We start from the raw sequence: 21,713 nt of genomic DNA, 5'->3' as shown, positions 1-21,713 counted from the left end.
GTAATGACCACCCCAACATTGGATCCGCAATTTTTCTGCAACTCTTAAAAATACAGTGGTTCAAACACTAGATTCCAAGCAAGACTTGGGAGCAATGGTAAATGAAGCAAGACCTAGGAACAATTCAAGCAAAATTAGGAGTAACCCCCAGAACAAATATTTGAAAATGGAAATACTAATATGACAATGAATTTTCATTGAATGAATGCTGATTACAAATTTACAGTTTGTAAGAATACTATAAAGAGAATTCTTCGTGTCGATGATCATATTCACAAGCTACTAAAAGCCTCTATACAGTTTTCAATAGAAATATCATGAACATGAAGGAACAAAACAAGAAACAGAGAATGGCTTTATGGAGATGACAGCTGCCTTCCATCATTCAGGATGCCAATGAAGTTGGCTCCGCCTGCCATTTCCAAACATCAACTTGTCCAGTTCCATCCCCAATGAAAAAGAGTCCCCCAGGACCTATTTGAATCGCTCGGACTTGTTCCTTTGCAAAAATCATGGCCCTCTCGGTGAATCTATGCCACAACATATAAAATTAGTCCACCAAGAAGCAAGGAAGAATAATGGAATTATGAAGAGAAACACACTAGAAAGTAATGGTTATACTCACGATGGCAATTCATATAGCCGAACAGAATTGTCATTGCAAGAGCACAACAATATTGGTTTTCCTTCTGAATCGAACATACTGAAAAGTGCAAGCACACCCTGTAACAAGAAGCAGAATATAACAGAATTATAACAGAAATATATCAGCAGTACCGCTCACATTCCCTTGACAAAAAGGTTCCTAGAAGCAAACCAAAATCCACCATGCATAAATTAAGATTTAAAAAGAAATGAATGACAATAACTTACATGTTCTTCATTATGTGTATAGGTCACTTCCAAGTTGCCAGCTTCAGTAGCAAACCAAACCTAAACCAAAACAAGTATCAGAACAGACATCCAGTCTAATATCCATGGTGAATGTAATAATTGTAATCAGAAATGAAACTGACCTTAATTGTTTGGTCCAATGAACATGATATCAAATAGGGACCCCAACAAACAAGAGACCTCACAACTGATGCATGCTCCTTCAGAGTATGAATACACTGTAATGTATTAAGATCCCACACCTGAAAGGAATATAATAATCACTTTTGTATAAACATTTTACCAAGAAATATTATAAACCATGACAATGGAACAACTGAGCAGTGTTAAAGACTATCATTAAGTCAAATAACATTAACTACATATTTTAATGAACCATGAATTTTGCAATTTGGAAATTCAAATAATTTGTATTACCAGTGACTGATTTTTCCAGGACTCTAATGTACAACATGCTATTACCATTAAAGAGGAGATTTGCGTAATTGTCATATGCAACGATAATAGAAGCTTTTGAATTAACAAACCTATTTCTGCTGAAGTTGCTCAATGAAATTGGCTTTCAAGTGCTATTTTTCCAGTCCACATACTTTGTATAGATTCAACTATTTTGCAGTTTTCACATAATGGGAAATGATAAAACAAACACCCTTAATATAAAAACACAAGCTGACATATTTCCAAACCACTCTGCATAGAAAAATGATATAATAGTACATAAAAGAGTTTAATTAAACCTACTCTTATTGTATTGTCCATGGAACCAGAATATAGCCTCCCAACACCAACTGTGAGCGAAACCACAGCACAATTGTGGCCTCCCAATGTTGTAGCCAGCTCAAAAGCATTGGTTTCCTTATTGGCTTTCCATGCATATATAGTGCCATTCTGCAGCACCAAAAATTTAAAATAAGAAATAACTTTGTAGTGTGACCCCAACATGTTGAAATAGCGAAAGAGAAAAAAAAAAGTTGGACTCAAATGTGCAAGTTCTTTCACACTGCCATTTTCAGGTTGTAAAGCTGTATGGGAAGTTGGCACTCCATTAGTCGTTTACAGGGGTCAGATGATATACCAAATCATTACCATTCCTAAGAGCAGGACACAGAAAGTTACACCAGATATAAGGAGTCATCAAGAAATTTACCTCTGCCCCTGCGAAGAGCATATCATGATCCACCACCATAGCATAAATTTGCCCAACTGGTCCATCCAGAGAGAGATTGGCACAAGACTCAATATTCCATGCCTGAAACATTACCAGCATAGATTCGATCAGATACATCAAATTATAATCAAACTGAATTGAACAAACAAATTGAAGAGAAAAGGAATAAGATGTGTTTCAATCTTACCTTAACAACATCTTTTATTCCAGCAAATACCCAAGGGCCTGCACTGATTAAGGACCCAATTTCCCCTCCAAGATTGACCACACCATCACATTGACCAGTATGGCAGTCCCAAACCCGTATATACCCATCTCTACTGGCAGTATAGAGCTTCTCTGAGCCAGAAGGAAACACAATTCCTGAGATGGCCTGAACAAAGAAAAAAAAATCTCATGGATAAGATGTTGTTCAATTTAACCAATTAACAAAAGCACCATCTTAATTACTGCACCAACTACCTTGATGTGCCCATTAAGCTCTGCCAACTTGAAAACCCCATGGCCCTTAAACCATGAATGGAGATACTGGCACTTATCTGCCTCCACACAATTTCCATGTACTGAATAATAAATTTTACAGATATTCATTATTAACAATATTTTATTTAAAATAATTTTAAAAACAAATAAAGTTTAAATTTTTTAACATAAATAAACCAAAATTTTCATTACATGCAAATATGTAGCAATCAATTACAAGCACAAAGTATTCTAGAATGCTTTGATTTATTCTACAATTAATTTTATCAATTTTTTGAATTGCAAATTATTCTTAAAAATTAGTAGATTAAAAAAATTAAATTATTAATTATGTCTTACTTAATTTAAAATCTATTTATTTAGTGAGAAAAATCAAAAAATATAATTGTTTATATATAAGAAATTGTAAAGTTATGACTCATAATATATCCATTTTGGTTTATTATTTTTTCTAGTAATTAAATATATTTTTTGAGTTCTAAATTTCCTTTAAAAATGATTAAACCCATTAATAAATTAAATACAAAGCAGCATTTAATTTGAATTTTATAAAAAAATTTATAAAAATATAATAATGTGCATAAAATAAATTATAGAATCATAGTGAATCAATTTTTATCAATAAATTTCTAATACTAATTGAGTCACTATTGGAGTTTTAATTTTATTTTTAAATTATTAGACCAAGAATTAGGTCTTAGTTAATTTGAAGGTAGTTGTCCAGTGAAATATATATATAAACATAAGGTTCTATGTAGAAAAGGAAAATTAGGGTCATTGGAAAATTAAGATGAATGTTGAAGATCACATCCAATGGCCCAAGATGTTCTTCTGTACCTTCCTCATAGTACCCTATAATTTTCCTGAAAGACATATTAGAAGGGAGAACAGTGGAAAGGAGACTTTGACCGAGTCGCCGGGCCTCAGATCTGCTACTGCCTGTTTTGGATGGCTATAAGTTTATTGGTGGGCTGCTTAAACGCGGCTTATGAGTTATGGCTAGCATGAAATTTTCAACCAGAAGGTGGTCTGTTATTCTTGTTTTCTTGCTTATTTCTTCAGGTTTTCACTTGGAATTTGCTGATGCATTTACAGATACAATTTCACAAGGTCAATCAATCACAACCTCTCAGACCATCATATCTGCGGGTGGTGAATTTGAATTAGGATTCTTTTCTCCTGGAAACTCCACAAAATATTATGTGGGGATATGGTACAAGAAAATATCAGAGCCAACCATTGTGTGGGTAGCTAACCGAGATTATCCATTCACAAATCCGTCTGTGGTTCTTACTGTCAGGACAGATGGTAACCTCGAGGTTTGGGAGGGGAAAATTTCATACAGGGTGACAAACATATCATCAAACAGAAAAACTAGTGCCACCCTATTGGATTCTGGAAATCTTGTTTTGAGAAATGACAACTCGAGTATATGGCAAAGCTTTGACCATCCATCGGACACTTTCTTGCCGGGGATGAAACTTGGATACGACAGAAGGGCTGGAAAAACATGGTCATTAGTGTCATGGAAGAGCACAGAAGATCCCAGTCCAGGAGTTTTCTCCATGAAGTACGACCCTAAGGGAAGCGGCCAGATTTTTATCTTGCAAGGGTCCACAATGTACTGGGCTAGTGGCACCTGGGACAGGGATGGGCAGGCTTTCAGCTTGATTCGTGAGATGCGCTCAAACGATGTGTTTAATTTCAGTTATTCGTTTAGTAAGGAGGAGAGCTATATCAATTACTCTATTTATAATTCTTCAATAATAAGCAGATTCGTGCTGGATGTGTCAGGGCAGATTAAACAAATGTCATGGCTTGAAGCCTCTCATCAATGGCATATGTTTTGGTTTCAACCAAAAACGCAATGTGAGGTTTATGCTTACTGTGGGCCTTTTGGAATCTGTCATGACCATGCAGTCGATAGATTCTGTGAATGTTTGCCAGGTTTTGAACCTGGCTTCCCTAATAACTGGAACTTGAACGACACATCTGGAGGGTGTGTGAGGAAAGCAGATTTGCAGTGTGGCAATAGTACTCATCCTAATGGGGAGAGAGACCAGTTTCATCGGGTGTCTAATGTGAGGCTGCCAGATTATCCACTAACACTCCCAACGAGTGGTGTCATGCAGTGCGAGTCAGATTGCCTAAATAACTGCTCTTGCTCTGCTTATTCTTACTACATGGAGAAGTGTACAGTATGGGGTGGAGATCTTCTAAACTTGCAACAGCTATCAGATGACAACAGTAATGGTCAAGATTTCTATCTCAAACTTGCGGCCTCTGAGCTAAGTGGGAAAGGTAATAAAAGTAGGGAATGGTCAAACTTTTTTTGTAGGACAGAGCATATGATTTTCTTTTTCTTAAATATAAGATGAAGTTCATCAAAGATTAGTTACATTTATTTCTTTTTGCAGTTTCAAGCAGCAAGTGGAAGGTATGGCTAATTGTTACACTGGCCATTTCCGTAACTTCGGCCTTTGTCATTTGGGGGATACGGAGAAGGCTACGAAGAAAAGGTCAGTATTTTTCATGGATAGAAGATGGCCAAGCAATTCAAGGGCATTTAGATTCCATCTACACATACAAAACCATTTCTTTTCTGCAATGAGTTCATTACCATTGTTGTAGAATAATTAAGGCCTTATTAGGATTTCGATCTCCTGATTACATGTGAGTGTGTACCAGGCACTACAGTGTGATAAAAATCAATAATGAAACAATTTATTCCCATTCCAGAATTCCTACATTCTTAAGATACTTAACATCTGTTTGTTCTTTATCAAGCAGGGGAAAATTTGTTACTATTTGATTTAAGTAACAGCTCAGTAGATACCAACTATGAACTTAGTGAGGCAAATAAACTTTGGAGAGGTGAGAAGAAGGAAGTTGATTTGCCAATGTTCAGTTTTGTGAGTGTATCTGCTGCTACCAATAACTTCTCTATTGAAAATAAACTAGGAGAGGGTGGTTTTGGTCCTGTTTACAAGGTGAGATTCGTATCATTAACAGCAATGCCTTTCAGAAAAGAAATGTGAAAATTCTTCTGACTGTTCTACAATCTGTCCTTAACTGTAAAGGCCCACTAGGTAAATACAAATTTTCTTTTACTTGATGTAATTGTACTCAGCCGAAATTCCCATTACAGGGAAAGTCACAAAAAGGGTATGAGCTAGGTAGCTGTGAAGAGGCTTTCAAAAAGATCTGGACAGGGATGGGAGGAGTTAAAAAATGAGGCCATGCTCATAGCCAAGCTGCAACATAAGAATCTTGTGAAGCTATTCGGCTGCTGCATTGAGCAAGATGAGAAGATATTGATTTATGAGTATATGCCCAACAAAAGCTTGGATTTCTTCCTATTTGGTTTGTAACTTCTACATATCTGAACTTCTAGCTGTTGTGTATTCAATAAAAAAAGGCATGGGATCTGTGGAAAGACAGCAGGGGACAGGAATTGATGGATCCAGTGTTGGAAGAGACATTGCCAAGACACATTCTGTTGAAGTACATCAATATAGGCCTTCTTTGTGTTCAAGAAAGTGCAAATGACAGGCCTACCATGTCTGATGTTGTCTCAATGCTTGGCAATGAAAGTGTACATTTACCTTCTCCAAAACAACCGGCATTTTCAAATCTGAGAAGTGGGGTGGAACCACATATATCCCAAAACAGGCCTGAAATTTGTTCCTTAAATGGTGTGACACTTTCAATTATGCAAGCACGATAATGGTTCAGAACTTAAAAAATAATATGCTTAAATTTCAGCATATTGTCTTACGTTGTTTTTGCGAATTCATAGCTCATGTATTGAAATGGACACGTGATCTGTGTGAATTTTTCTTCCAAAACAGTTCAATAATCATTCAGACCTGTGTCTAATATTTTTATCTGAAATTGTTATGAAGTCTGATTTTATCCAGTTGAATTTGGATTTAATTTGATTATGATCTGTTCCCTCATCAATCCAAAGAGTGGAGGACAATTTTCAGAGCTCAAAACAAATGGCGCATTTAGGGCCAATCCCTCTATAGAGAGTCAACTATCCACCTTCCACTTTTTTTTCTTTTCCTGTAATTTTATATATTAGCATAGTAAGTGAATTAAGTTTTCACTCGGCGTCTGAAAGAAGATAATTTTGAAACAGTTTTTGGTATGGGGAATGGGGTACGAGGACAAGATGCTGTAATTGATGGATATGTCAGTGGGGAAAGAAATTATCAGAACCCAGGTGTAGGTATTAACTTAGCTATAATGGGGGCAGGGAGTAAATAGAAGCAGGGTTAGCTTCAGGTTCAGATTCATATCATACAGTGCTTCATTCAACTAGCAATAGCGAAGACAATTCAGCTACTCAGCATATAGGCATGAGGGAAAGGGAGGAATTAATTAAGCAGATGTAGATTTTTCGCCTTCCAAATCCAAAGTGATCAAACAATTTTCGTGAAGAAAAAAAATGTGGTATAACGTTTCCTGTGACTTATAACACTTCCCATTTGTTTGGACATAGTTTGAGTAAAACCCCTTTGGTTGCTGAGAAAACTAAGGAAAATGCAAAAGAGAAATAACTTGAAGTCTACAATTTCTGTAGTTTATGATGGAAAGCTCAAGCTCAAGCTCAAGCTCAAGTAGGGCTAAACGAGCCCATTGAGCCTCTCTCATCTCTACAACATAGACTTCAAAAGCAAAATGGGTGAAATAATGGTCATTTATGGGACCCTGCGCTTGGCTTGGGAATCAGTTTCATTGAATATTTTAGGAGAGATAACATATAGCAAGTCAAAAAGTAGATAATTATTTTGCCGTCCAGCGTAGAAAATCTAATTCCAGTGGGGCCTTAAGTACATGAATTTAGTGTTCTTTCCACAATTCTTCTCATTCTGGGCATGGTCTAGATTGAAGAAAGGTCCGATACAAATTGGAAAAGTCATAGAAGGAAACATATCTAGAAGGGAATCCTAACAAAAGGTCTTTCAAAACTGCTACACCTTGCTTTGAATGGTAGTTGGTCTCTGCATTGAATGAGTTTTTTTTTTTTTTTTTTTCCAATGGCCCCTGGAGACAGAAAATCTGAAAACATTTCTAAATGGTTCTCCAAAATACAGTGCATGGGAGGTTCCAAGACTTTGAGGGAAAGAAAAGCAGCAGAACCAGCTGGGGAAAATCAGGTATCTGATTTCTTCTATTAATTCATCAGCATGAAAAGGATCATTTCCTGCCACTCTAATGTTGTTTAATCTATTCAACCACAGAAATTAGGGAAGACTTTGATGAAAATGACGGTCAAGTTCTGCTACCTGCTACATTGAATTATGCTTATCCAGGGAAGATGCATTTAAGTCTTAGACCATTTTGAGATTTCTTTTTTCTTTTTTTCTTTTAAGATATAATTAATCGTCCATAAATTAATAGCTTGGGAACAAGGAAAATCAATTAATTAAGTGAATATTAATTGTGTATTAATTAATAAATCATTAATTTATCAAGATAGTTTTTATTTTTTCAAAATATTGTATCTCATCTTCCCATCTTAATTGCTACTGAATCTGCTTTTATGCATTGCCAATCCAGAGTGTAAAATACAACCGTTAGAGCTACTGCAAATATTCAACTAGTACTAGGAAAGACGAGCTTCTGCACATGCTACAGCTAAGCATAAGTACTAATTAACATGTAGGCAAGAGGGAAAGTGAGGAAGGAAAGCAGCTGCAGAATTTTTTTGCCTTTTAAGCTGTGACATCATCTAACATTTTTTTAAGAGAAGAAATATCATAATCGAAGGTTTACGTTGAGTACTCGTAAAACCTTCTTTTCTTATTGGACATGATTTCAATAAAATCCATTTGGTTGCCAAGAAATCTGAGGGAGTTCAGGATGTGGATGAGGAATTTGAAGTCTACCCTCATCCCCATAGCTTAAAATGAAAAGGCATAGTTACAAACTAAGCTTACATCGTGGCAAAAACGTTTATATTCCTTAGTGGGGCTTGCAGTAGAAGATTGACCCGGAAGCCAACCAGAAAAGACATGCATCTATCGTTCAAATGATTTTCTAAACTTATTAAATTGATTTTCAAGAACTTGATAAATACCTCATTTATTATAATATTTAAATTCTCAAAACTAGCAAATATTTTTCCTATTTCCAAAAAAGAAAATAAAAGAATTCAAATTTATTCTAATTTTCAACAAATATTATATCCGATAAAATTTATAACCTTAAAAATTTTTAAATATTCATTTTTTTTAATCAAAATTTTAAATAATTTGTCATGCAAAAAAAGCTATAGAATTATATTTTACTAAGAAATTGAATTTTCTAAATGTCGTGGAAGGTTTGATTGATTCAATTTGGAAGAATCACTTGTTGCAGAGAATTGGATGATGAGTGGGTCTCTAGCTTTGCAAAGAAGATAAGAAGTAGATGATGAATGAATCTCTACCTTTACAAAGAAAATAAACATCAGGCTTGAAGAATGAGATAAGAGCGTAAAATAGTAATTTAGGTTATTTTATATTATCAAATGAGTTTAATGAATCAGAATACCACCTACTTTTGATGAATGCAAATCCGACTTATAAGTTGGATTTGATTTCTGCCTGAATAATTTTTTATTCCATTTTCGTCTTCTTAATATTTATCCAAACATAGGAATAAGGTAGAAAAGGAATAAGATGTCTATTCTCACTCCCTATTCCCATGTACCAAACACACCCTAAAGGAAAATGTGAAATCACTGTACCATCAAGCATCGATGGACACTCAAGAATAAATAGTAGAGTTGGATTTGAACACAAATCTCTTTTAAAGAAAAGAATGTAAAGATGATTATGAAAAATTAGGTGCTGTTTGTTTTTAAATTTTTTTTTATAGAAAAATATTTTTGTTTTAGATTTCAAATAGTTTGTTTTTGTACATTTTGTTAATATATTACTTATTTTTTAATTTTTTTTATTATAAAAAATGATATTTGACTTTTCTGGATGCTAAAAGTAATTTATAGGTTTTCTTTTACTTCTTAAATATTTAATAAAAATAAAATCTTTTTAAAAATAACTTACTAGTTAATGTTATTAAATACTATTTAGTTTTAAATTCAAATTAAAATTAAGTAAAAAAAAAAAAAAGTAAAACCACCTTAATATTAAATTTGGTTGAAAAAATAAATCTCTTATGTTTTTCCTCCACCCATAAGTGACTTTGTGCCAGCATACAAAGAAGTAATGTGGGCCTAATGGGGGATTTTTGTTATTTTCCATTTTTTTAATAAGATATTGGTAAAAAAATTGTAGTTATATAAATGATTTTAAACAATGTTGTATCCTAAGAGGACCTCCTTCTATACAAAAAATGCATGTGGTATTCTTCCAATTATTAAATTGTATCTAGCGAAAAGGTCCAACATGAATTTCAAAAAAGAAGAATTCCCGTTTAGGGTAAGCTACCAGTGATAATGACCCAAAAGGGTCACCATGTTTACAAATTCCTATCAAGAGCTTTCAAAAGTTGATAATTTCGGAATTCTAATTGTACCTTATTATTATTATTATTTTTGCATTTTCCCTATTATTCTCATTTAATTTTACTTTTCTTTTTATTGTTTTTCTTTTATACTTTTTTACACATTGTTATTATTATTAATGTTAATATTATTATTTATAATATTAATATTTTGAATTATTCATGTTATTTATTAATATCATTCTTACTAATATTATTTATTTTTATGATTATTATTCATATTTTAAAAATAATAATTAAAAAATAAAATAAAATAAATAAAATACAAAATAGGGAAAAGGCCAAATAAGGATATGCTTGACTTTAAAATAAAAGACATAAGGGTATATTTGAGTTTTTATATTTTGAAGCATATGAAAGATTATCAAGTTGATGACTCATTATCAATCAGAGCCCATCATATTTGATAATTCTCCTTTTGAAAAATGAGATATGAACAAACGGGTCAAACATTAGTAGTATGGAGCCCACCATCTTTGGTAATTCTCCCTTTGAAAAATGATAAATGAACAAATGGGTCAAACATTTTCGTGTCTTACCTCTACAATGACCACAAGTGAGAATGTAAATTAGTCAAGACAATTATAATAAAAGTTAGCAACCCGTCAATTTCAAATTTTTGACCGTATTTATTTTATTGAATTAGAATTAGAATTTAATAAAAATGATAAGAATTATAACAACCAATTCTATTATTTAAAGATAAATTGTCTAAATAAGATTAAAAATTAAAAATTAATCCATCTAACAACAATGTTAAAATGGATTTATATATCATAAAAAATCATCACCAAAGAAACCAATAACCATAAAAATAACAGTAAAAAATCATCTATAAACAAATCAAAAAAAGAAAAAAAAAAGAAATTTTTTTTTTTTATGTTTGATTAACTCTATGAGTTGGATATCTTCCAGGACAGCTGCGATGATGAATGTAAAGGGAAAGAATGGAAGAAGAGAGACAAAATGAAGTATCAAGGAAAGTGAGGGTCGGTTATGTACATATATATATTATCATCTTGCTTCAATTGCTACCACACAGTGCTGTAGAATTTTCCTAAGGGAGGTCAGTGCAAAGGAGATGTGCAAGATGTTCTTCTATTGCTACCACACAGGGCTGTAGAATTTTCCTAGAAGATATATTGAAAGGAAAGTTAGTGGAAAGGAGATTTCGACTCACCAGTGGCTGGGCCACAGGTCTGCCACTGCCTGTTTTGGATGGCCATAAGATTATTGATGGGCTGCTTAAATCCTGCTTATGAGTTATGGGTAACATGAAAATTTCAACCAGAAGGTGGTCTGCTTGTCACGCCCCAAGACCCACTCCAAGGGCGTGACGGTCATTTTACACCTCAAACCCGAAGGCTTAAAGTATAACCTGACCTAAACAATCATATTGTAATTGGAAGTAACCAATTATCAAAAACCTATTCAGAGTAGCAAAACAAAATTCTAAAATCTCCAAACTTAACTTTAAAACTAAGCATTCATCAACTAAAATCCATTATCCAAATAGATTGCAACTCAACAAATCAAGTACTAACGAATTTTTATAATCTCCAAATCTCAACTTCAATCTATCATAAAAAAAATATATATTTAAAAGCTCAATATCTAAATAGCTTCCAAAAACTAAATAAACCAAATGAACATAAACTTATAAGCTAACAATGTTCAAAAATAACATCCTAAGAAAAATCCTAATGATGACCAACTTTCCCGCTTAGTCATCACTCCTCGCCCGAACTAAAGGTACCTGAAAAATTTTCAACAATTGGGAATGAGCTCACAACCCAATAAGGAATATTAATGCAGTTCATGGATCAAATATTTTCATTTCAAATAGAAGATATCATTTTTTTTTCTCATCAAATATCAAAGTTTCAAAAATACCAATATATTCAAATTTCAACTAGGAATGGCAACGGGACGGGTCGCCCTCATCCCAACCCCGTCCCGTTTATTCAAAACAAATCTCATCCCCGTCCCAAACCCGAGGCGGGGCGGGGTATGTAATCTCATCCCTGTTTTGAAATAATAATCAAAATTCCATCCCCGGCCGTTCCGACCCGGGTTGCCCAAAAACAGGTGAAAACAATGAGTTACAGACTGTTGAAATGAGGAAAATAAATTAGCAAAAAGACCACCTTGTTGCCACCAGATTACGAATCTGGACAATCCCAAATATCACCAACAAATTTCTCATATTTTGCCCAGAAATTGACAAAAAAAAACACTCCAAACCAAACAAATCAACATTCAAATCTCTCATCTTTTGCCTAGAAACTGACAAAAAAACACCCAAAACCAAAAAATCAAAATTCCAAAAAAAAAAATACCTAAAACGATTCCCATGGAGAAAATGGCAGTTTCGGGTGGATTATTTGATGGATTTCTACATTGAGTACTCTAACTGTCCAAAACACACCATCTTTTAGCATTTTGACGAACACTTGAGTTGCTGATTGCAGATTAGGGATGAGTTTCAGGGACGAGAACGAGGATGGGAGGGATTTGCGGAAGCCATTTCTTCACACTGGAAACTGGTACAGAAAGGGGTCGAGGCAATCTAATATGATGAGGTCGTCTCAGGTGATTCGGGACAGCTCCGTCTCCATCATCACTTGTGTTCTCATCAACAACCCCAGGAATGAGAACCTTAAAACGAGAGAAAAAAAACCTAAAACGGGAGAAGAAGACCAGAAAGGATAGGAAGCAAATATTTATAGGTGGGGGTAAACTTGTAATTTCATATTCAGGGCGGGGCGGGGCATATTGTTACTAAACCCGATCCCGCCCTGAACCCGATTCGGGTTTTTTTTTAAAACTTGAATCCGTCCCATCCCCGATTTCTATGCTCCCATACCCGTTCTAATCGGGGCGGGACGGGGTGGGTGACCCGAAAAACCCGCGAAATTGCCATTCCTAATTTCAACCAACCATTTTCATATCAAATTCAAACACTTTCACATAAGATTCAATCAAATCCATTCAATTTTAATTACTCTGGTTATCAAATATCAAATGCCCAGTTATGTGGGACTTTTCAAATGGGTGGCTAGCCTCAAATTGTTTCTGGTAGATGGAACCAAACACTACTAGTACTAGTAACCTCTAACCAAACCCCTAGAGGCTAGGGTCTAAATCAATTACATTCCCACCATGAAATGTAAAGGTCAACTATTATATCCCGTTGACAGGGCCGAATAGTCAACTATTATATCCCGTTGACAAGGGCCAAATAAACCAGAGTGATGTTTTTGTTCAAGTATTCAAATTTACACAACGTAATATCTCCATATTTTGTGTCATAAATAAAACAAAATATTCCAACATAATATTTAGTGCAAAACAGTTTGATCCATACATGGTAACAAAATATCATTTTCTTTTCCACAATTCAAAATAACATATAAAATAATTTAATTTTATAAATATTGCATTAACTTCCCTTACCTCAAATTATGCAAAGACCTTGAAAGCTTGAGAGAAAAATAATTCTGGAAAAATCTACTCTTCTCCTAATATAACATAAGAGAAATAATTATTACTATTTATCTATAATTTAACTAATCTATTCCTTATTTAAATAAAATTAATAAATTCTCAATTTGTTTCTAATAACACATTACTAATATAATTAAATTACAATTTTATTTCATTATAAAATTCTATATATATATTTTGTTAAATCTCTCATTCTATTTATTACAAAAAGACCATTATTACTATTATCTTATTTATTAATCTAAAACTAAATATCATTATTTTTTTAATTATCCAATTCAATAGCCACCCAACCATTACTCATCTCGGGTACACACTAAAAAGCAAGTTTTTTTTTTTTTTTTGCCTAATGATGATTCATTATATATATATATATAAAAGCCTCCATAGCACTGTCACGTCCCACCTGTTTTTTTTTTTTTCCCTTTCTTCTAGTGTGCACACGCGTCTCTTGTTTTTTTTTTTTTTTTTTATTCTTTGTTCCAGTACTGTGCACACACGTTCTCTTCTTTTCTTATTTATTTATTTATTTTTTCTTTTTATTAACTTTTTCTAATCCCTTCCACCACAAATAACAATATATTTATTTACTTTTTTAAAAAAATAGAATTAACCCTAATATAAAATCGAAACCTTCCAAGGAACCTTTTTTTTTTTTTTCATCTAATAAAACTTAAGATCTCCCAAATACCAACAATAAATTAAAATCTTAAATTTTTATTTTTTTACTATTGATATTAAAACGAATTAAAAAAAATAAAATAAACTAACCCTAGTCTAGATTTGGGTTTTCCAAAAGATATCTAATGTGTTTGAAATTAATCAATGAATCTAAAATATTAAACTAGAGGTTAGAATCTTACTTATAGAGATTTGTTCTTCAACCCTGAAATTTGACTCCAACCTACGTTCTCTGAAATTTTGCGAACATGAACTCTATTCATAAAAGAACAGGAAGAAATAGAATTTCTAATTTATACCTAGGGTATTTATTCGTAAAATTTACCCCTCTTCCACTTTATTAAATTAATTAATTAACTAATTTAATTATTATTAGTAATTTCCTAAATTACCCTTAAAAAAAATACTTGGGCGTTACACTGCTAATCTCGTTTTCTTGCTTATTTCTTCAGGTTTTCACTGGCAATTTGTTGAGGCCTTTACAGATACAATCTTACAAGGTCAATCGCTCACAACCTCTCAGACCATTATATCTACTGCTGGTAACTTTGAATTAGGATTCTTTTCTCCTGGAAAGTCCACAAAATATTATGTGGGGATATGGTACAAGAAAATCTCAGAGCAAACCATTGTGTGGGTAGCTAACCGAGACTATTCATTCACAAATCCATCCGTGGTTGTTACTGTCAGCACAGATCTATCACTATCCACTTATCGCCTTTTCTATATTTTATTTATTTATTTTTATTTTAATTGAAATTGACATGTTTAATTAAAATATGCGCCCCTAAGTTCTTCAATTTCTAATTTTGAGATAAAGTTTCTACTTATGAGTATTTTCTGAGAAAAAAGATATTTTTCAATTATTTGAGAAGGATCAAATTTAAAGAATTTTCTTTTTACCAGTTCCTAAATATATTTCCCATTCAAATAACTTTCAAATTAAGATTGTTTTGAATTTAATTAAAAATAATTAATCTACTTAGTACTCTTGCCCTTAAATATCCCAAAACTCATTCAATATTTCATATAAATAATAACACGATTATTTTGCAATCCAAAAATAAGCAATCAATTAAATTAAATAAATAGAGACACCATATCCCTTCACCAAGCATTCCTTTAATTCTATTGATTCAAGAACAAGCCGAGTCCAGTACGACTTAGCTGAGTCGTATAGACTCATACTCAATCAGGAATCGCTTAAACTCGGTTATCTCAATGGAGCTTCCGAGTTGACTCGGTTGAACTGTTCAAGTTAACAAAAGAAATCATTTTTTCACTTTCAAATCACAACAGAGGAATAACAAACAAGATTTAAACCAAAAAAACCTCTAAAAAATCAAAGATTGTCATCAAAAGGAAAAGTTTCTCAATAACCATGATGAAGAGGAAGAAAGACATCAATCTAACCCATGATTGAGTCTTGGAGGTGCATAAGAAGAAGAGGTTACGGTATCAGTAACTTCAGAACGATCATGGATGTGGAGCATCTTCAATGGTCTTGTTGTGGTGATTGGTGTGATAAGAAGATCCCCTTCATTGACATGAGCGGCCATCACTGCATTTGGTCTCAATTCTCGCCTGCTTTTGTCTGCCTTCCTCTCTCTCTCTTTCTCTCTCTCTCTGGTATGGGTGAGTTAGGGATTTGAAGAAAGGTTGGTTGTCGGTGCATGAGAATTGGGGATTTGAAGATGACTTCGAAGTTGTTGGAAGTCTTGTAAATCTACGATTTTTTGTCCGATGACTTGAACCTTGATCTTAATGCACTTTTAGTGGGAATGGATGGAAGAGAGAGTGGAAGCTATGATTCTTTCTCTTTGAAGGTGGAATATAACTCTAGAAGAAGTTATGGAAACTTTAACCCCAAGATCGATGTGTGTTAAGATCTCTCAAGTCAATGATCGATACCGCAACTTTCAACCATAATGACAGGGAAAGTAACAAAGACAATATGAGGGTAGTTGTGAAAAGACTTTCAAAACGATAAGAACGGGGATGGGAGGAGTTAAAAAATGAAGCCATGCTTATAGCTAAGCTCTAACATAAGAATCTTGTTAGACTTTTGGGCTGCTGCATTGAATTAGATGAGAAGATACTGGTTTATGAGTATATGGCTAATAAAAGCTTAGATTTCTTCCTTTTGGTTTGTACTTCTCAACATATCTAAACTTTTGTTTATCCTATGCTTAATAAAAAGCTTTTTTCATTCATTGTTGTTGGCCTCTTATTTACTGACACTAGTTTGTATTTATTTGGTGTAAAATTGGGATGGATCCTGCAAGACATGGGATTTTGGACTGGGAAACACACATTCACATAATTGAAGGGGTTGCTCAGGGATTTCTTTATCTCCATCAGTACTCCAGATTGAGGGTTATTCATTGAGATTTGAAGGCTAGCAACATTCTTTTGGATATGGACATGAACCCAAAATATCAGATTTTGGAATGGCAGGAATTTTTGGAGAAAATTAGTTGATAGCAACAAATAATATAATCGAGACTTGGTAAGTGAATCCTTGCAAAGTGTAAAATATGTGAATTCTCACACAACATGGCCTTTCTTTTATATATATATATGCATTTTTGTCACAAAGCAACCACTAAATGATTTGTTCTAATAATGAAATTTAGTGGCTAGCTACATGTCCCTTGAATATGCTTTGGAAGGTCTATTTTCAACTAAATCAGATGTCTTTAGCTTCAAGGTCTTGTTACGGGAGATTCTAAGAGGCAAAAAGAATACTACATTTTACTAAAGTGACTCACTCAATCTTCTTAGATATGTGAGTAACACAATCTACAATGTTCTAATATGCTAATTCTTGATTTACTAGTCAATTTTAAGTTGAAGTTCTTTGCATGCAATAAAAAGGACTATACATATGTTTTTCTTCTTTGGAAATTTGCATCAAAAGAACATTTTCTTTCCTTTAGGCATGGGATATGTGGAAAAACAACATAAGGCTGGACTTGATGGATCCAGTATTGAATTGGGAGGCATGGGTTCACATCATTCAAGGGGTGGCTCAGGGACTTCTTTATCTCCATTAGTACTCTAGATTGAGAATTATTCATCGAGATTTGAAGACTATCAACATTCTTCTGGATAAGAACATGAACAAAACATATGGTTGTGACTTAGTAAGTGAATCCTAACACATTGTAAACAATTCAAAACATGTTAAAACATTATCATACTGATTTTTATCTGGAATTTAAATTTTTAAAATTTTGTACAAAATGATTTGCACTTATAGCTTTTTAAATAAGAAAACTATTTTATATTTTAAAAATAAAATAATGCAATTGCAGCATGTGAAGAAATTTTTATTTTTATGGATAAATATATTTTACAAATTTTATATCAATTTCTTTTTTTATTTATATCTATTTTTTTTAATGTTTTTAAATAATTATTTAAATAAATTAATATTGATATAAAAAGTTGTTACCACATTTTAATAAAATTTTAGAAATTAAATATCAAATAAAATATTTTATATAAATTAATTTAATTTTTTATTTAAAATATAATAAAACATTTTTGAATAAAAACATTTTTGATTTAGTAAAGATAAAAAAGAAAATGGAAACAAATCATGACTCATATGCATCTGATAGTCCAAATTGAAGCTGGATGTGATCCAACGATCAAAATTCAACCCCAATGGCTATGTGATAATTTGTACAAATTATTGATATTTAATGAAATCAAGTCTTTCATGAACTTGATAATGAGTGTACAATTACAAAATTCATATTTTTTTATCAACCTACATAATATAATTACATCTAATATCGCAAATCATATAATATATATATATATATATATATATATCAAATTCTTCAACAAAACAAATTTAAATTGTTTATTATACTTCTAATTACATTGTTATGAGGTTTTTCTTACATTTTCATAAGTTTTGATCAATTTTTTGTCTACAAAAATTTTTTTCCAAAATATCCGTCGATATTTATCCGATATATCCGTAAAATCAAGTTACCGATATATCCGTGATTACCGATATTTTCATCCTTGATGACATAATGAGAGGGTGTTGAAAACCAGTAACATCCAAAAGAGCTCTTTCCTGCCAAAGAGTTTATGATATCTTCTATGTCAGCTAGGATGATGAATCTAAAGAAAGAGAACTACCTTGCTATATGTATCTATATATATATATATATATGTTTACCAAAATTGAAGATGAATGTTGAAGATCACATCCAATGGCCCAAGATATTCTTCTGTACCTACCTCACAGTACCCTATAATTTTCCTGAAAGATATATTGGAAAGGAGATCAGTGGAAAGGACACTTTGACCGAGTCGCCGGACCTCAGATATGCTACTGCCTGTTTTGGATGGCTATAAGTTTATTGGCGGGCTGCTTAAACGCTGCTTATGAGTTATGGCTAGCAGGAAATTTTCAACCAGTTGGTGGTCTGTTATTCTTGTTTTCTTGCTTATTTCTTCAGGTTTTCACTTGGAATTTGCTGATGCATTTACAGATACAATCTCACAAGGTCAATCAATCACAACCTCTCAGACCATCATATCTGCGGGTGGTGAATTTGAATTAGGATTCTTTTCTCCTGGAAACTCCACAAAATACTATGTGGGGATATGGTACAAGAAAGTATCAGAGCCAACCATTGTGTGGGTAGCTAACCGAGATTATTCATTCACAGATCCGTCTGTGGTTCTTACTGTCAGGACAGATGGTAACCTCGAGGTTTGGGAGGGGAAAATTTCATACAGATTGACAAGCATATCATCAAACAGCAAAACTAGTGCCACCCTGTTGGATTCTGGAAATCTTGTTTTGAGAAATAACAACTCGAGGATCTTATGGCAGAGCTTTGACTATCCATCGCACACTTTCTTGCCGGGGATGAAACTTGGATACGACAAAAGGGCTGGAAAAACATGGTCATTAGTGTCATGGAAGAGCACAGAAGATCCCAGTCCAGGAGTTTTCTCCATGAAGTACGACCCTAAGGGAAGCGGCCAGATTTTTATCTTGCAAGGGTCCACAATGTACTGGGCTAGTGGCACCTGGGACAGGGATGGGCAGGCTTTCAGCTTGATTCGTGAGATGCGCTCAAACGATGTGTTTAATTTCAGTTATTCGTTTAGTAAGGAGCAGACCTATATCAATTACTCAATTTATAATTCTTCAAAAATATGCAGATTCGTGCTGGATGTGTCAGGGCAGATTAAACAAATGTCATGGCTTGAAGCCTCTCATCAATGGCATATGTTTTGGTTTCAACCAAAAAAGCAATGTGAGGTTTATGCTTACTGTGGGCCTTTTGGAATCTGTCATGACCATGCAGTCGATAGATTCTGTGAATGTTTGCCAGGTTTGGAACCTGGCTTCCCTAATAACTGGAACTTGAACGACACATCTGGAGGGTGTGTGAGGAAAGCAGATTTGCAGTGTGGCAATAGTACTCATGATAATGGGGAGAGAGACCAGTTTCATCGGGTGTCTAATGTGAGGCTGCCAGATTATCCACTAACACTCCCAACGAGTGGTGCCATGCAGTGCGAGTCAGATTGCCTAAATAACTGCTCTTGCTCTGCTTATTCTTACTACATGGAGAAGTGTACAGTATGGGGTGGAGATCTTCTAAACTTGCAACAGCTATCAGATGACAACAGTAATGGTCAAGATTTCTATCTCAAACTTGCGGCCTCTGAGCTAAGTGGGAAAGGTAATAAAAGTAGGGATTGGTCAAACTTTTTTTGTAGGACAGAGCATATGATTTTCTTTTTCTTAAATATAAGATGAAGTTCATCAAAGATTAGTTACATTTATTTCTTTTTGCAGTTTCAAGCAGCAAGTGGAAGGTATGGCTAATTGTTACACTGGCCATTTCCGTAACTTCAGCCTTTGTCATTTGGGGGATACAGAGAAGGCTACGAAGAAAAGGTCAGTATTTTTCATGGATAGAAGATGGCCAAGCGATTCAAGGGCATTTAGATTCCATCTACACATACAAAACCATTTCTTTTCTGCAATGAGTTCATTACCATTGTTGTAGAATAATTAAGGCCTTATTAGGATTTCGATCTCCTGATTACATGTGAGTATGTACCAGGCACTACAGTGTGATAAAAATCAATAATGAAACAATTTATTCCCATTCCAGAATTCCTACATTCTTAAGATACTTAACATCTGTTTGTTCTTTATCAAGCAGGGGAAAATTTGTTACTATTTGATTTAAGTAACAGCTCAGTAGATACCAACTATGAACTTAGTGAGGCAAATAAACTTTGGAGAGGTGAGAAGAAGGAAGTTGATTTGCCAATGTTCAGTTTTGTGAGTGTATCTGCTGCTACCAATAACTTCTCTATTGAAAATAAACTAGGAGAGGGTGGTTTTGGACCTGTTTACAAGGTGAGATTCGTATCACTAACAGCAATGCCTTTCAGAAAAGAAATGTGAAAATTCTTCTGACTGTTCTACAATCTGTCCTTAACTGTAAAGGCCCACTAGGTAAATACAAATTTTCTTTTACTTGATGTAATTGTACTCAGCCGAAATTCCCATTACAGGGAAAGTCACAAAAAGGGTATGAGGTAGCTTTGAAGAGGCTTTCAAAAAGATCTGGACAGGGATGGGAGGAGTTAAAAAATGAGGCCATGCTCATAGCCAAGCTGCAACATAAGAATCTTGTGAAGCTATTCGGCTGCTGCATTGAGCAAGATGAGAAGATATTGATTTATGAGTATATGCCCAACAAAAGCTTGGATTTCTTCCTATTTGGTTTGTAACTTCTACATATCCGAACTTCTAGCTATTGTGTATTCAATAAAAAAAGGCATGGGATCTGTGGAAAGACAGCAGGGGACAGGAATTGATGGATCCAGTGTTGGAAGAGACATTGCCAAGACACATTCTGTTGAAGTACATCAATATAGGCCTTCTTTGTGTTCAAGAAAGTGCAAATGACAGGCCTACCATGTCTGATGTTGTCTCAATGCTTGGCAATGAAAGTGTACATTTACCTTCTCCAAAACAACCGGCATTTTCAAATCTGAGAAGTGGGGTGGAACCACATATATTTCAAAACAGGCCTGAAATTTGTTCCTTAAATGGTGTGACACTTTCAATTATGCAAGCACGATAATGGTTCAGAACTTAAAAAATAATATGCTTAAATTTCAGCATATTGTCTTGCGTTGTTTTTGCGAATTCATAGCTCATGTATTGAAATGGACACGTGATCTGTGTGAATTTTTCTTCCAAAACAGTTCAATAATCATTCAGACCTGTGTCTAATATTTTTATCTGAAATTGTTATGAAGTCTGATTTTATCCAGTTGAATTTGGATTTAATTTGATTATGATCTGTTCCCTCATCAATCCAAAGAGTGGAGGACAATTTTCAGAGCTCAAAACAAATGGCGCATTTAGGGCCAATCCCTCTATAGAGAGTCAACT

At 33.8% G+C, this 21,713-nt stretch overlaps 3 protein-coding genes and 1 pseudogene across 4 annotated transcripts; 3 read left to right on the top strand and 1 right to left on the bottom strand.

Annotated features, from left to right (window-relative positions):
• Positions 1–184: 184 nt before the first annotated feature.
• Positions 185–3,419, bottom strand: LOC100266973 (zinc finger CCCH domain-containing protein 48). Its single transcript, XM_002272398.4, has 9 exons — positions 3,383–3,419; positions 2,525–2,625; positions 2,250–2,435; positions 2,042–2,143; positions 1,636–1,782; positions 1,017–1,136; positions 874–933; positions 626–723; positions 185–530 (listed from the first exon to the last, which is right to left on the bottom strand). Exons 1-9 carry the CDS (start codon positions 3,417–3,419, stop codon positions 386–388), a joined length of 996 nt encoding a protein of 331 aa, XP_002272434.1. The 3' UTR covers positions 185–385.
• LOC100261791 (G-type lectin S-receptor-like serine/threonine-protein kinase At2g19130) lies at positions 3,355–6,432 on the top strand. Of its 2 annotated transcripts, XM_019222429.2 has the most exons (4): positions 3,356–4,846; positions 4,963–5,064; positions 5,336–5,535; positions 5,694–6,432. In XM_019222429.2, the coding sequence occupies exons 1-4, from the start codon at positions 3,541–3,543 to the stop codon at positions 5,778–5,780; spliced, it is 1,695 nt and encodes a 564-aa protein (XP_019077974.1). In that variant the 5' UTR covers positions 3,356–3,540; the 3' UTR covers positions 5,781–6,432. The 2 variants fall into 2 exon arrangements, with proteins under 2 accessions (XP_019077975.1, XP_019077974.1); XM_019222430.2 differs by lacking the exon at positions 5,336–5,535 and having other exon boundaries at positions 3,355–4,846; positions 5,694–5,766.
• LOC132254577 (G-type lectin S-receptor-like serine/threonine-protein kinase RKS1) lies at positions 5,785–21,559 on the top strand (annotated as a pseudogene).
• Positions 18,481–21,305, top strand: LOC109123257 (G-type lectin S-receptor-like serine/threonine-protein kinase At2g19130). The gene is made up of 4 exons (XM_019222428.2): positions 18,481–19,977; positions 20,094–20,195; positions 20,467–20,666; positions 20,825–21,305. The coding sequence occupies exons 1-4, from the start codon at positions 18,669–18,671 to the stop codon at positions 21,041–21,043; spliced, it is 1,830 nt and encodes a 609-aa protein (XP_019077973.1). The 5' UTR covers positions 18,481–18,668; the 3' UTR covers positions 21,044–21,305.
• Positions 21,560–21,713: the final 154 nt, after the last annotated feature.

The sequence above is a fragment of the Vitis vinifera genome, chromosome 10 (genome assembly GCF_030704535.1).
Source record: "Vitis vinifera cultivar Pinot Noir 40024 chromosome 10, ASM3070453v1".
Classification (NCBI taxonomy): domain Eukaryota; kingdom Viridiplantae; phylum Streptophyta; class Magnoliopsida; order Vitales; family Vitaceae; genus Vitis; species Vitis vinifera.
Note: the sequence above shows the minus strand (reverse complement) of the source record. Positions and strands in the feature narration are given on the sequence as shown.